We start from the raw sequence: 16,302 nt of genomic DNA, 5'->3' as shown, positions 1-16,302 counted from the left end.
ATACCCTCAAAATAAAGGTGGACGCCTGCAATTAAAGCACATCTTGTCCGTTTCATTTAAAATCCAGCGTGGTGGTGTTAAATAACGTGAATGAAGAGATGACTAAAAGTTCTGTAGCAACTTAGAGCATGAGTTGAGCTCATTCACACATCATGTAGAGGGAATAATAACAAAATAAACATTACTCTATCCATAATAGATATGAATTATGACACATTTTTGTCTTATGTCCATCAAAAAAGACTTATTTAGTCATTTCATTTTATAGTAGCATAATTGTAATTTGATCTGAGAGTAATTCTATGGTCAGGAGTCAGTGTTTTCCAACATTATTTAGCACTTATTTTGCAGAAAAAATTCACAGTAAAACAGCAAACAAAAATAAAAAGTTTTCCTACTGAAAAAATAATCTTAACTCAGTTTAGTCACAAATGTACTTAGTGTGAAATCTGGGCTTGTATAGGTAAACACAAAACTGATATATTTGCAGGTAACCATGATTTAGTCTGTTGTATGAATAGCAACGGACTGATACACAGGTTGGTTTTACTGTTTGCAATACAACTGAAGAGCAGTTATTTGTTATGCCTGCCACTATATGCCACAAGCATAAATAGAATAATAATAATAATATTAATATTAATAATTTAAATGATAATACAATAATAATCATAGTAATTAGCTGTGAATAATATACCCTTTCACTTTTATCTCCAAGACATAATTGATTTTTCTAAAAAACTGCAAACCGGACTGAACCGAAAACCGTGAGCACAAAACCAAACCAAACCGTGGATTTTGTAAACCGTTCCCCCTCAAATTCTGCAGCAGTTTCTGGTGTGTGGCATCGAGGGGGTATTACTATAATTATAGTAGCCTACTATCATTTACATATTACATAATGAAGGCATGATCTCTTCTAAGCTCAACAAACTGCAGTAATATTAGAAAAATAAATACGCCTGTGAGTATTCTATTGTCTGACTACATGTGTTGCTGCACTGTTTGTGTTCAAATATCCATTGCTTACAGTGTTATAATGATGCTAGTTTTGTTAGCCCGTCTATGGCATTTTGCATTGTGCATTAGCATTTAGCATTTAGCTAGCAGACTTTCGTAAAGCCAGGTTATGCGGTTTGCTTAAATAACAACATGTAATTCTCTTTGTTTTATGTCTAGTTTAGCCACACTACAGACAGAGATGATCCAATTAAGTGAACAATAAAATAAGAAATAAAAACCAAGCAACAGTAAATAGTCTAGACCAGATTTGGATTATTATTAAATGCAATGGTCTTGTTTAACCCCACATCCTCCTCCCTGCTGACAATGTTAGTTGCTTAGGGACGTTATGATGGTCAAGACAGCTTCTTATGATGGTGTGACTTGTAGCCTGGGGGAGGGTCATCGCAGGAGGGAAAGGGGAGTTGCAGTAACTGGAAGAGGATTAACGGAGGAATAAAGACGGCAGGAGAGGGGAAAAAAACATCCCAGTAGCCTGGAAAGTCACTCAGTACTGCTGCCTTCTGATGAATGATGTGCCCTTCATGTCATCAAGGCATTTTTTTTTCAACACAATGTCTTTCCACTACCAAAGGGCACGAGAAGAGTGAGCAGAAGAGAATCACTTACTTACCCATTATGTTGGAGTTCATAAAAGGTGTCGGGGACAATCCTTCATGGGACACTAATCGACTGTCACTCAAATGATCGCCATAATGAGGGCTGTCTGTGAAACCCTGAGGGAAGAGATCACAATATTAAGCACATTGGGCAACTTCACTAATTGAGTCCTATGACATATGCTTAATGAGTAGCCGGAGAAGTCTATTACAAAATCAGTTAGGTATACTGTTAATGAGTAAGGAGTTTATTTATTTTAAATAATCATAAGATAAAGTCTTTTTGGTCTTTTATGTGACTTGCTGACAGGCGTCAAACTTGAACATGGGTTTTTGAGTTGAATTAATGTAACTTTTTCTATTTAAAAATATCATTCAAAGTATCAAAGTGTTAAGTGGAAGGAATATCTGAAAGATGCAATCCGACATCATTCACAGGAACCTGCAGCTTTAGAAAGAAAAGGAAAATGCTTTTTTTCCTCCTACAGCTTACCAGTACCTTTTCATGACAGTTATCTTCTTCAGAGGCTTAGGTCTAAATATCGTCCACAGCATGGTTTTGGAAACTCGGGGTCCAAAGTAATAAAAGACACTCGCTGTTACTGTCCTAATCCCAAATCCTTATGTGCTTCAGTCAAACACAACTCCCCGAGCTGCATTAGCCACCACCAGGGAGATCGCAAACAGCAGTTGGCTTGCATTTCTAGACTTATTTTGGCCAACTCATACCCTTTGAATCCAATACACAGTAAAAAAAAAAAAAAAGAAAAATCTTATTATCCATCTTTTTTTTCGTCAGTGGATGTGATGGAGGAATTTCAAAGACAGCGGAGGGTTGCTCTGTGTGGAGGGAATCCTATGAGATTCCCTATTGTGCTGCTGCCAGGCCGCACACACTGTTAATCACACCATGAACAGCCTCAATGACAACAAAAGCCTTGTGAGAAGATCGAGCAAACATACATACACACACTCACTCAGATTTACAGGCCACAACTAACGTGAGGATCATTTCTCTCCACTGCAGCAGAACCAGGAAAAGACGTCAAACTATAGCCATAATTAAATAAAAGAAAGCAATAAAGCGCTTGCCTGTAATAGACAATTTAATCAGTTCTCTACATGTGGTCTTTGACTACCAGTGTGAAGCAGGAAAAGGCGAGCAGGGTTGCTCGAGAAAGGAAGGAAAAAGGAGGCGGGAGGGATAATGGTTAGTCTTGTGTTTGCTCCCCTGGAACTGTAAGATCATCAATCACAGAACCTTCGTCAAACTCTAGTGGCCTACATCCATACAAGACGCTAACACATGCTGTCATCGCTGCCACGGGGCACTAGTAGCACTAGTGGCTAAATAACTGTCAGGTTACCGCAGCAGTAGGAAGTCCATAGCTCACCCCAATCACAGTATTTAAAAAGTCCCCTCATGACGCTACATCCCAGGTGAGTGTGTGACCGCAGCTTGGGAGGCGAACATGCGGTCATGATGGATGCGTGCGGGGTCCAGTATCAAGTCGGGGCAAGGCACCGGGGGGGAAGAGGCGGTGTCGTGCTGCAGAGGCGGCAGCCTACAGCCACAGCTGCCCAGGATACAGCGGCTGGCTGGGAGCCAAGGTCAGCACGGCAGGACTGGGGACTGTTCACAGTCGACTGATCACATACACTCGTGGCTCAAACAAGTGCAGAGAAGGTCTGGATTTCCTTTGTAGCAGACAAAATAGAGGACGGCTTGGCTGTCTCAGGCCTTAAGCTGGGAGAGACATCGATTGATTCAGTCTTGGGGGGGGGGATTCTCCTATGTTTTCCCCCAAATATTACTTTTATGGATGCAGTATTGTTAAGTTGAAACTCCTGGGCAAAAATATCAAACATTACAGTTCCCTATTCACAAGCTCACATCTTGTTTTTGGTGGATCCTTTCCTCAGCTATTTGCTGAAAAACTCACATATTTTGCGGGGGTTATTTTTTGCCACAAGATGGCACCAAAGTCCCGGCTAATAGGAAACTGGTAAATGGTGTCATGAAGCATATTAAAGTGTTCTCAACAAACTAACAACTTGGTATGTTGGGGGAACCAAGATTACCCTTAGTGGAAATTACAAGAATTCTTTGTGGCACTTTTGGTACACAATTTGATGCACTTTGCAAAATTCATGTGAACTCGATGGAACAGGTCTGCATTGCTGTCAATATCAGCACAGTGACTGGTAATGCGTTCTCTCGTGCTTTAAATATGTCCTCTTTATCGAGTACACCTGAATTTTGCAAAGAGCATCAAATTATGCATTGCAAATGACGGAAGTCATAATGAAAATATTATTTATCAACATTACAATTAAGTAAAATTGTGTTATTTTTAAGAAGTATGTTGTTGTTTTTTTAACATTTAGCCAGACTTTATAGACGTGTGGCATACAGTGATGTCTTGAAAAGGGTTTTTCGAGATAGAGGGACGTGGCCAACTTCTTGTCTTGAGACACGAGCAAAAATTGAAATATGAGTACAAAATGGCAACAGCACATTTCACAACATCCAGCCGCAATCAATTCCCTTTGGTTTCATTGCAGGGAAAGGACAATACAGTATCAGTTGGTGGAAATATTGCACCATTAAGCTGGTGTGCCAAATGCTAATAGACCTCAAAGAAAAAACTAAAGCATGGAGGTACAGTTAGGTACAGTTGTACAGGCAATTTCAAAACATTTTGAGAGCGTCAATTGTGGATTTCCCCTAGAACAGCAGTTTAGTGTACTACTAATTCAGGGTTGAATGTAGGGCTACAGCTATCAAATATTTTGGTATTCGGCTATCCCACAAAAAATTATATCGAATCATTTAGTATTATATAGTATATGTTTGTATTTGTATACATTTGTATTTGTGTTTTGGAATCTATTCTATATTCACTCGAATTGTATAAGGAGCTTATAGATTGTGCAAACGTATTTAATGATATTGTCAAGAAATGTATTTACTGTAGATATGCCACATGAGACTTAAATAACAATTCACGTGTCATAATTCTTCCCAGGCTATGTAAAACAATTCAGTATCAGTGTCAACTGCCTATGCAGCTGTGTGTGTGTGTGTGTGTGTGTGTGTGTGTGTGTGTGTGTGTGTGTGTGTGTGTGTGTGTGTGTGTGTGTGTACATCTTCTGATGGAGTAAACAGCTGTCTGCTGGCTGATGCTGTGCCTTGCAATGTCACAAACATTCATTTAAATGCACCTGGAGCAAATATATCCCGAGCGTCTCTGTCTTACAATTCAAATCAAGCTGCCAGTGTTACCATTGCCTGTAGATGTTCATTCGGGAAGGGCACAGAGCAATAAACAAGGCACCACGGCTAGAGTGGCGCTGACATTTAACTGAATTCTGATAGAAAGTGACAGAAGATTGACATTAAATGAAATTCATATAGGACATGGAGAACGACCAATGTGTGAGGGGCAAATAAACAAGGAGTGAGAGCGGTTCACACGTCTCACTTTAATATAGCGGTTTACTCTTATGAACCCCAACCAGCATCTGCACACTCTAACCACAGGTTCCCAAGCACTTAACAGCAATTAGAGATGGTTCCAGGTAAGACATTCTACAATCGCAAAGACCTCCCATAGAAGAAAAAATAACACTACCTCAATAACTTCATAATACTAGATTCACACTTTTTTTTTCCTGGAAGCTGTTAAAATATCTTACCAGACAAAGCAACCAAGTAATAAAAGATATCCAGCAGCCGTCAGAACATCAATCAGGTCTATGTCTATTACAGGTCATTCACTTGTCAATGTACCACCTCCGCCTGATGACTGTTAAATGATGTGCTGTAGAGCAGAAAGGGCATTCAGAGGTGTTAAGGTGCGGGTTATCTTACCCGGGAGGGTTCGTACGAAGGACTTGAATCGCCACCTGGGGCCCAAGATGCTTGGTTGGTCCGCTCATCCATACCTGTCAGGGAAAGACAAGCACAACTCTGTCAACAAGTCAAGTTAACTCGTGCTCCAATGTGCATATGCCCGAATCCTGCACAGCAACAGCCTGTGGCAACCTGTACACGGCATGTATTGTCCAACTTACATTGGTTTTCCTATAGATCTGGTTTGATCTTAAGACATCTTTTATGGGGTAAATGTTAAACCACTGTTTCCATGTAAAATGCTTTCTGGGGGTTAATCTCTACTTATTCAAGATTTTCCCTTCAATTGTTTTTTCAATGTTTTTCTAATGGACGTCAATCATATTTGCAAGCCAGCCCGGTCCCCATCCCTCGCGAATAGCAGGGGTCCACTGAATATTTATGATATAGAATGCATAAATTATTTAATATACTGGCCTGCTGGGTATTGCTAATTCTTAGTACGTGGATGTTTTTCAAAAAAAAAATTATGAAAGCTGATGCACATTTTTGATTGGCCATTTCATCTGTGACATTGCAATACCGTTTACCAGCCACTTAAATTATAAATCGCAGCAAAAGTAGTAGCCAAGATTCAGACACTTATGAAAATTTGCTGCCAAACCCCACAATGTAAAGGTTTAGTCGGGTTTGGGCCGCAACTCTCAGTCTGCGGTGGATGTTATGGTGCCATAAGATGTCAAATACAAGAGACAACATTGTCACACAAACATTCAAACCCATTCAAAGAGGAAAGTAAACTTCTATGTCTCAAAGTCAAACAGATAAATAAATAAAATCAATAACGGCGACTAAAATTACAGCGATAGACCATCTGGCATATGTTGAATCTGATTTTAAAAAAATCTGATTTGGGTGAGACAGTCAAATATGTTTAAATGTTTGTCTTGCTTGTGGCAATATTGTGCTTACGGTAACGGCAGTTATTGATTGTCCCTGATGTTATTTTGCACATCTCAGAAAAATGTAATCGAATTTGTTGAACTCTGTCTTCAAATAGAAAAATGCCTAATAACACAAAGATGTTGTGAAAAGTAACACAATACCAAAACATCATGCATCTTGCTGTGACGCAGAAATGAAGCCAAAGAACAGAAATACATCCTGAGGGCCGCTGTCTGGCTAAATGACTTAACACTATTGCATCAAGTAGGGCATTATCAATTTGATATTTGATTACTTCTTCAATAAGGCATGATCGTGTGTAAACAGTTTGAAAACAGTCTCCTATCACATTACAGTTCATCGTCTCAGCAACTTTACCAAGGCAGCTTCACACCAGCCGTTCATCAGTAGCAACTATACTGAAGAGTCAATGGCCCCATAAACATGCATCATCAACACGGCTGGAAGGCAGAAGTGATGAATCTCTGTCAAAGGCCCTGGGAATATATATTTTCTTCCAATCCATCTTTCTGTGGCATGTCTTGCCGGTTACGCTCTGCCTCAATTATCTAGCTATGCCCGGCTGAGATGCAATAGTCCAAACTCTCATTCCAGGCAATTTCCACACCTCTGTCTGCACACTCCCTTGCCTTATGTTCACAATCACTTATGTAGGCGCTTCTCCCTTCTTTGAGGATCACAAACACAGGAGGACAAACTGGAGACGGGCCGCAGGAGTGATGTACTTGCAGTCGGCCAGATATACTTTGGAGTTTCGGCAGTTTATTTTGTCATCATAATTTTTTTTGCAGCTAGTACTCTTTCACATTCCCCATGGCAAGCTGTGCCAATGTATTGAAACGTTGGCATTGGCGATATTAAGGCTCATGGCGGAAAACTCTAGAGTACTCAAGCGAGGGTACAGTCACATCACAAAACCATTGCACCCAACTGTGTCATTGACTGAAATAAAGCTACTGTGACACTATTTAATACCAGTAGATAAACATATGTAAAATCCATGCGCTGACATTATGTTTCCCCATTGAAATGAATGGAAATGCCATTAACCTGTTCCAGTCACGAGGTTTCTCTACTCCAACACACCTGAATGATCAACGATCAGGATAATTAGCAGGCTCCTGCAAAGCTTGCTGGTTAGCTTAAATATGAATCAACTGTGTTGAACGTGGGAAACCTCTAAAACATGCAGGATTCAAGCCCTTGAGGACCGGACTTTGACACCACTGCCCTAAATGAAACAGAATCATCCATCCAAATAAACAAAAAATATATATTTTTTATGTTTAGTTTGACAGTCAACTTAAAGCAGTGGTGCCCAAGTCCGGTCCTCGAGAGCCCCTATCCAGCCTGTTTTCCATGTTTCCCTCCTGCAGTGCAGCTGAATTTAATGATCAGCTAATCACTGAGCTTTGATGAAGCCTGAAAACGATCCTGATCATGAATCAGGTGTGTTAGTGGAGAGAAACATGGAAAACAGGCTGGATAAGGGCTCTCGAGAACTGAACTTGGGCACCCCTGACTTAAAGGTCCATGTCACAACATACAGAGTTTTTGCAGATTTGCGACCCCTCTGGCGAAAAGCCAAATTGAAGCCAGCCATGTGCTCAGAGTGCCGAGACGTTAGTTAGTGGTAGTTTATTGTACATTGCTTATCATAAATATACTAAATAGACCCTTTGCTCTAATCTCAATTGGTGAGTTGTTTTCAGTCTGGCTCTTAGCCTAAAATTAAAATAAGGGTTCACTGTATGAATTCCATCAGGGAGGAATATCTTCATTTGCTTTTCCGAGGATGGACACACAAAAAAAAAATCATCCTCCAGTCCCAATTCACTTCATGGATGACAGCTTTGCTCTCCCGCCTTTGTGTTTTTGTTCAGTTCCCCCTCGATGTGTGTCTTTCATTTCCCAGATAACTGAGGACAACAGGGCTTTGTGGGTGCACACAAAACATGCTCTCAGAAAACATAGTGCTTGTTTTGTTGACTTTCTCTTCTGGCGTCACACAATAGATACGCTTCAGTTTAATGTCCTGTCGCATTCACGGCAAGGAAGCGAAATCTGACCTCTGTTTGTTCAAACCAAACCAAACACTATCTTGTTTGTCAGTTAAGGTACTCCAACATTGCAAGAGCTGTAATTTCTGGGGAATTGATGATTTGTTGTATGAGACGGAGAGAAAGATATACTCATTTAAACTTCTTAACTACTCTAAACTCACCAGTATGGCACTAATATTAATCTTATTTGTTGGAAAGGATAAATAATGTATTAAATTGAGTAGATTGTCTGTCTACATGTTTTGTTGCACCATTTGTATTCAACCCATGCTATTTAGATGCTATTTATCTTTAACTCTTCTGGCATGTACCGACAAGGACCACACTTCTGGAGCGAGTAGGAAACCGACTATTGCATTTAGCGTGGTGAGTGATATAAATATAATGTATTTTATTGACCGTTTAAAGTTAGAAGCGGAAATGACGTCTATTTCTGACATGACGTCGTCCGTGCTTCGTCCCCTTACATCGGGTTATTTCAAACGCCATGTATACGGGGGTAACTTGCGCATGTAAACGTGTTATTCCAATTGTTCCAGAAACCCTAATTCTGACCATAACCCGAATATTGCCTGCATGTAAACGTAGTCACTGAGACCGATTCTATCACTCCCTCGGTGGGGCTAGGTGCAATCTACAAAGACCTTAAATAATATTAAATAACATTTGCATACATCTATGGCACACAACAAAATTTTCCATCTCAATCACTCACTTCTCCCGCCTTTGCTGCACCCGCCCACTTTTTTTTCTGATAAGCAAACAAGCTGGTTTATGTGAGTGAAATTGGATTCTATTCAAACTTAGAATTGATGCACTCATTTCAAAATGAAATTCAAGCAATTTTAGGATTGATTTCAAGCCATTCCAGCACTCAACAGCAGCCGTGGAATTACAGAAAGTGGGCTGTATATGTAACACATATACAGTACAACACTTCCAATCACCATTGGGTCCTACCTGAAGCACTAAACTGGCTGCTTCCAAGTGTCGTCGGCCTGTTCTTCCCTCCGTTGACGGGTGGAGAGAACATCTGTGAAAATGAATGCAGACTAAATGAAACAGAAATCAACACATACCGCAGACTTCCAAGTGCCGCGGTAAGTATCAGGGATCACAATCAATGTGCGTTGATGAATTGAGCTATGCTTCAAGTGCTAACACCTCTGGGAGACACCCACATTGCAAAAAGACTGGAAAGTGTCCCCTACCGCACTGAAATCCAGAAGGTCACTCAATTCCTTGTCCGTTCCGAGAGCGGCAATCCGCTGCTGAGGATTCATCCTGGCGAGCTTGAGACCTGGAGGGAACACAGACAAACACGCTCCCGTCAGGTCACATCACTGTTGGGTCTTTTTGTTAACCCTTCCCCACTCTTCATTTTTCATGGAGAGATCAATTTTGACATTCTCATAGTGACTGTCTATATGAAATTGTGAAATACATATTTTTTTCTGACATTAAAAATGTTTAATAAACCCTTAATCAATGTTTCAGACGGGAAAAAAACTGACAAGTTGTGACTTTAAAAGGCGGGGCTTAGCCTGGTGAGTGACGTGTGCATCAGCTAATGTGAGTGCAGTTGGCTCAAGTTCTACGTGAGTTTTTCTTTAAAAAAAATAAAAATAATCAATTCAAATCAGAAAAAAAATTCTGAAAAAACGTTAATTTGCATATTGACAAATATGCAGACTGTTTCGAGATTCCCCCATGACACTTCAAAGATTAACATGTGCAGGTTTCCGCGATAACATTAGCAAATGTGGTGGAACACATACAGTTCTCATCAATGTTTATAGCTCCCTTTTTAACACTGTTATCACTGTCCCATTAAAAAAAATACACCAATTTATGGCATGTAGTTTTCCTTGATTTCACACACGCACGCACGCACAGGTAAATCTAAAATCCGTTTTTAGTAGACTAGAGACTGGTCAAATTTGATACGAGCCACTTCAATGTAAACAAACTTTGCTGGACCTATATTTTAAAAAAAAGTTACATTTGAGTGTCTTTTTGATCACTTTGGGAGAAGTCATGACATTTCTGGGTGCCGGAATGACATTTAGCTGTTTTGTGGTGCACAATGAGCCGCATCCTCGCCGCGGGGGTAAAGTTTCATGTGCAACAATGCCGGTATGTCATAAGTAATATACAGACATTTTAGGCACATTCAAATGCATTCCCCATGTTAATTAAAGGCAAGACATGCAACAGCAACAGGAGCATCGCGCCCCTGCATATTCTCTGATCATCAGACACTGCACGTTGTTACAAAGACACACGGGCTATAAGTTTAACACACACTGTAGTTGTGTATAATGCTTTTAGAAAGAAGGGCTATAAGGTTACAAGTGACATTGCTAAGTTGCTATCGCTAGCCGCAATTACAGTACGAGTTCAAAAGGATTTGAAGCCGAGCTAGCAGACTCACTGTCAGGGCGCTTTTTCTACATTAAATGAACAGAAAAACGCCTCATTCCAGCGAGTGTCACACAAATTCATGATTGTTTAAATGTACAAAAAGAGAAATGGAGGAGCGACAATATGAAATCTCGGCAGCAAAACACAAAACGCAATTACAGTCCTCCTCAACTCTCAACTTCTTTCACAGGTCCGAGCCCATTTCGCCCAAGTCCCCCCTGATATCTTACCTTTTTTCCGAGTGAATTTCCGACTAGGGTGATCTGGTGAAGACTCGCTTTCTCGGGGTACGCCTCTACACGAGTGAAATGAGCCTTTAAACAGCAATGGCAGTGGGAAATATGCTCTATTTGTACCACTTAGAGTTTCCCTTAGGCAGACATTTTTGCTGTGCGAGTGCCTCAGCACTAAGATGACATGGGGTTAGTGTATCCCTCCGCCGAGCACGGGGACATGGTACTCCTTCTCAGCGGGAGATGCTGCTCCTTGTAGCCGGCGAGGACGCGCCTCATCTCGGCTAATCGCCTCCGAAACCTCGCTTGATCGATGGTGGCCCGGTTGGTTATTTATTGTCGACGACCAATATGCGTCATCAAATCCCGTGAAGGGAAGTAACGAACTACAAATACCCTGTTGCTTAAGTGTTGTATGTATATGTACTTGACTTGGCTATTATTCTAACGACGTTTTACTCTTGACTCCATACAATTGATAACACTTTACTTTATCCACCCAACATCCACGGATGACGTCGTGCAACGTAAAAAAAAAAAAAGAGACCATGAAATAAATAAAACAACTATGTAGGGTTATCCCCAAAAATTAAACCGCAATTGTAGTAAAAAAAATTTTTTTAATCGAAATAGGTCCGACAAGCACAGCTGGACTGGCCATCCAGCATAGGTAGCAGATGCCCGGTGGGCCAGTGTCTATTGGGGCCAACACAGAGATATTTGATTATAATTTTCCTCCATTGGGGCCAATACGGAGCTATTTGATTATAATTTTCCTCCATTTTACCCCAAGGGACCGCCCTCAATTTAGAGGTAGCAACCCATTAACCCATTTACAATATAGACAGCAAACTGAACCAATCCGGGTGGTCAGGAGCCAGGCTGGCAGGCTTATTTCAAAATAAAAAAATTCATTCACGGAAAATAAGGATGGCAGTGAGTGATGACATGCAAACGCCAGTTTTTCATGTACCAAAACTATTATGTAGATGGGGGGCCTGGGCGGGTTGCTGATGTAAAATAAGGCAGAAAATGAGCGAGGACGAAGCTCAACCCTTGCAACCGCCAGTTTTTTAGTGCACCAAAACTTTTGTTCAAGTGTGGCCCCGATGCGCCCACAGTACGTCATCTGTATTATGGGAGCACTGCCCCTGCAAACCAATGTAACTCACCCTGTTACTAATGTGATTCGTTATTATTAGCAGAATAAAATCTATTCATATTAAAGTTTTTTTATGCAAATTGCAAACATTAAAAAATCATTAAAAAATAAATGGTCCTTTAAAAAAATGTTGGCACCTAAATTGTCCCCCAATTATGGAATAACTATTGTACTTAAGTACATTTCACAGTCTGTATTTACTTTTACTTAAAGAAAGTACAAGTTGAATGAGTACTTCTACTTTTATCAGTCTTTTGTTGAGTACTTCTACTTCAGTAGTGTGATCAATCAATCTGACCACACAGTGTTAGTTAAAGCAAAAAAGAAAGAAAGAAAGAAAGAAAGGAAAAAAGAAAGAAAGAAAGAAAGAAAAAAATAAAGAAAACGGTCAAATGCCGTTCCAGCACATATTCGGGTTAAGGACACAATAGGGTGCTACAGTACCTAAATTGTAGACTTGTGTGAAAAGGGAACAAGCATGCAATTTGTACTTTTTGCCCAACTTAAGAACAGAACGATTGGCAATGTTTGCTTCAATACTTCGAGATGCCAAACGTATGAAAAGCATTGAGTGCAACGTCCCTTTTTTGTTTTGCTCCGAGGTAATCATTTTGGCACGTCGCAGGGCACGAAATGTTTGGGACTACTTTTTCCTCCGCGCTGGCGAGAAACCAGACCAGGGGACTGCAGTGAAGTCAGTTTCATGTTTGCTTTGGCTGAAGGCATTTCATTGGTACTGATTAGTGTTAGTCGGGGGTGGCAAATATACACCCCATCTGTAGACGTACAAATACTTGTGCAAAATACACTGTGTGTAAAGTAGAAGTAATGTGGTGGTTTGATATAGGAGTTTCATTCAATCTGTGGCCACGAGTTCATATCCCCCCAGGTGATTATAAGTATTTTATAATATTGTACTTTATTTAAAAAATGTTTTTACAGTAATGACAATGTAAAGAATTACACGTTTTTGCCACTTTAATATACTTTGACTCATTGGACATTGTGCTGCTCCTTCTGGTGTGCTCACTTTGGCCACCTGGGTAAAGTATAATATACTTGTGTACTGTACAGTGTACACTTATGAATATGCATGAAGGAGACGGCCATAATTGCTCAGCAAACAGTATTAGTCATTCTTCGCAGAGGATAAAGAAAATGCATGTATTGTTATCTACACTGTGTGTCCAGTTGTTTCATTGGGTTGTAAGTATAACACTGTGACACTGCTGCTATTTGCTAACCCGTCTGTGACATTTTGCATTGTTTGTTAGCATTAAGATAAACAGACTTGTCGAAAACACAGTAATTGGGATGTCATAAATGCACAAAGTGAGCTGAAATCTGCCAATGGCTAATTGTGGAAATCATTTGTTCCTCTTCTTATTGTTGAATATTGTGTTTTTGTTGTTTTAAGTAGGGATTCATGACTGCTTTGTCGTGAGCACAGTTGTCCTTGAATGACCCGAGCCAACGAAACTAGGAAACAGTGCAAAAGGGTGGGTGAGTGATGGATGAGCTCACAGGGACTGCAGTGAATTTGGCTTCTACAAAGAATTTAACAGCACTTTTATTCCGCTAAGCATTTTATTGCACCATTTTATGCTGCCGTCATCCCCCCAAAATGCACCAAATGTTTTCACGAAGTCAGCGTTTAATTCCATATGTTATGTACAAACCATTTCACACAGCTGCTTACCTCTTAAATTCATACTTGAATTTATTTTTATTTTTTTAACTATTGCAATATCAATGGATCAAAAGTTACACAATCGTAAAGTTTACCAACAGTTTCTGGTTAAAATATGCCTCAAAAGTGAAACACAAATTGGAGTTCATCTTGTATGACGTAATAAGAGACATAAGAAAAAATAATAATAATTTAACAACAAGGAAAATTTGGTTACTTCCTAAATACAGAGGTCTTCAACATGTCTTACTTCCTTGACACTGATAACCTCTGATCGTTTACAGGTATTTGCTAAATCCTTGAAGACCCCTTATGTCTCCACAAGGTTGTGCAATTTCCCCATAAAAATGGAAATAAAATTGTTTTTTGTTTTTATTGTTCATTTTTCCTTTCCTCAGGAGTCAACCAGAAAATATTGTTTTAGACTTTGGTGGTTTTCGCTGTGTAGTAAATGCCAAGAAAGAATATTTGCTAGGTGTATGGACTAGAGATAATACAGGTTTGTAAGCAATCCATCTTGCTTATCAGGTTGTAAGAGAATGGGTGCACTCAGATATTTTTGCAGGAATCAAATGTGTCTAACAACATACAACACGTAAAACAACATGTGGTGACCTCTAATTGTCCCTCCGGTCCTAACCAGATGTTTTACTGCGTGAGTTCCATTATACTGAGAGGAAAGGAGTAAACTTGTAACATCTTTGGCACTATTCAGAGCTTCACACACAGGAAGCAAACAGTGGCCCGCAGCCAGAAATAACACATAAAGACGGTTTTGTGTGAGCTAATGTGTGTAGTCAAGAATGCAAATTTAGCTTTAAGCCTAATTTATACTATTTTATTGTTATTTGCATGCAAATTGACCTCTGGGTTGCACCGATTAAGGAAAATACACTTCATTTGTGACACAGTGCTTGAGTTGCTTCTAGGAGCCTGATTGTGACGATCACTGGGATGCTTTCTCTGGGTATTTATTTTTAGTCATTTTGCATCCACAAATGAAAAAGCCCAACACAACCTGGAACAATAAAAAAGGAAAAGGTACATTCAGTCCTGTATACTCTGTCCTGTCAACCAAATGTGCTTATAAAACAAGTACAAATGTACGCCAAGGCAAGTGGTACCAGTTATCAATAATATAGCATTAAGATTTTCCTTGTTCTTCAATGACAAGACATGCTCATCTTCTTTTTTCTTTTTTTTAACCCATTTGAAGGCAAGTGTTGTCAAACATTGGAACATGTTTGTGGAGACTGGCCTGCCTTGAGCATCATTAGTAATTATAGACTGCCACCTGTTGGACAAACATAAATTACTCAGCCGCAACAAAATGTTTAACGTCTATCAATACTCATATTAACCCTGGGTGCATGCTACCTTATTTTTTATTATTCAAAATTTTACCTAAAAAGTCAGAAAAATGTCATGTTGACAAAAACTATAAAGCGTTCTAATAGTATTAGGTTACAATTTAGTTAATGATCTAAAAAATTATAATCAGAAAGTAGATTGAATAAATGTGGCAAGTTAACTACATTTGTATTTTGAAAGTTGTTCAAATTTATTACGCGGTAATACGGACCAGTTGTCCTAGTATTGCATTTGTGGAATCTGTTTTTATCCAGCTCGGATTTGGCACATGCTGTCAACTGAAAATGACATCACAGTTGCTCAGGTAATGACCAATCACGGCTCAGCAGTGTAATATGAATTAGAATACCATGTTTAGACTAGTTGGGCTGCATAGCACATATCGTAAAGAAAATGTGGTGGTTGACTTCCTCTTTAAGGACCATTTGTCTGAGGACCATGTCCGTCTATCATGTAGGCTACTGCACTTGTCCTCACTGAGACAATTCAAAGATTTTCCACAACACCAATACATGAGAAAGACAACTATAGCACAATTATTGTTACTAGTGAGGTAAAGCTACTAGTGGGGATTTTGGTGCTACTAGTACGATCCAGGAGTCGACTAGTGTGTGACACGCCTACTAACTGGTCTAATTGTTGTAGTGCGGCAGAGTCATTTAGGTTGAATTACGTACAAGTTACGTAGACCAAAAACGGCACTGTCTAGTAGAGGGGGGGAAACCGTTACTACAGTCGTTCTATTACACAAAAGTTGTCCTGCTAGTGAAGACAAAAGGCCTAGCAGATCCACACAAAAAAGGATATCAAGGACAGCGAATAAATGCTAACACGGCTTTACACACGGTTTCAGGGGTTCGTCTTGAGTTCGTGGGGCGCTGAGGTTCCCAAGTCGGTTCAAGTGGAACTCGCCAT

The 16,302-nt window shown here is 39.9% G+C and overlaps 1 protein-coding gene across 2 annotated transcripts in view; it reads right to left on the bottom strand.

The window, feature by feature from the left end:
* Positions 1-11,387, bottom strand: part of tcf12 (transcription factor 12) — a 65,437-nt gene extending 54,050 nt beyond the window's left edge. The window contains exons 1-5 of one of the 2 annotated variants that reach the window (XM_086071432.1): positions 11,162-11,387; positions 9,719-9,807; positions 9,468-9,540; positions 5,497-5,570; positions 1,637-1,739 (exon numbers count right to left, since the gene is read on the bottom strand). In XM_086071432.1, coding sequence (XP_085927558.1) covers positions 1,637-1,739; positions 5,497-5,570; positions 9,468-9,540; positions 9,719-9,790 — 322 coding nt within the window. In that variant the 5' untranslated portion in view covers positions 9,791-9,807; positions 11,162-11,387. The remainder of the gene's footprint in view (positions 1-1,636; positions 1,740-5,496; positions 5,571-9,467; positions 9,541-9,718; positions 9,808-11,161) is intronic. The other variant, XM_086071433.1, reaches the window with a different exon arrangement.
* Between the last annotated feature and the right edge of the window lie 4,915 nt (positions 11,388-16,302).

This window comes from Leptonotus elevatus, chromosome 3 (genome assembly GCF_054856555.1).
Source record: "Leptonotus elevatus isolate MCC_2025b chromosome 3, RoL_Lele_1.0, whole genome shotgun sequence".
In the NCBI taxonomy this organism is placed as follows: Eukaryota; Metazoa; Chordata; class Actinopteri; order Syngnathiformes; family Syngnathidae; genus Leptonotus; species Leptonotus elevatus.
The sequence above is the reverse complement of the archived record's forward strand: the minus strand, read 5'-3'. Positions and strand labels throughout refer to the sequence as shown.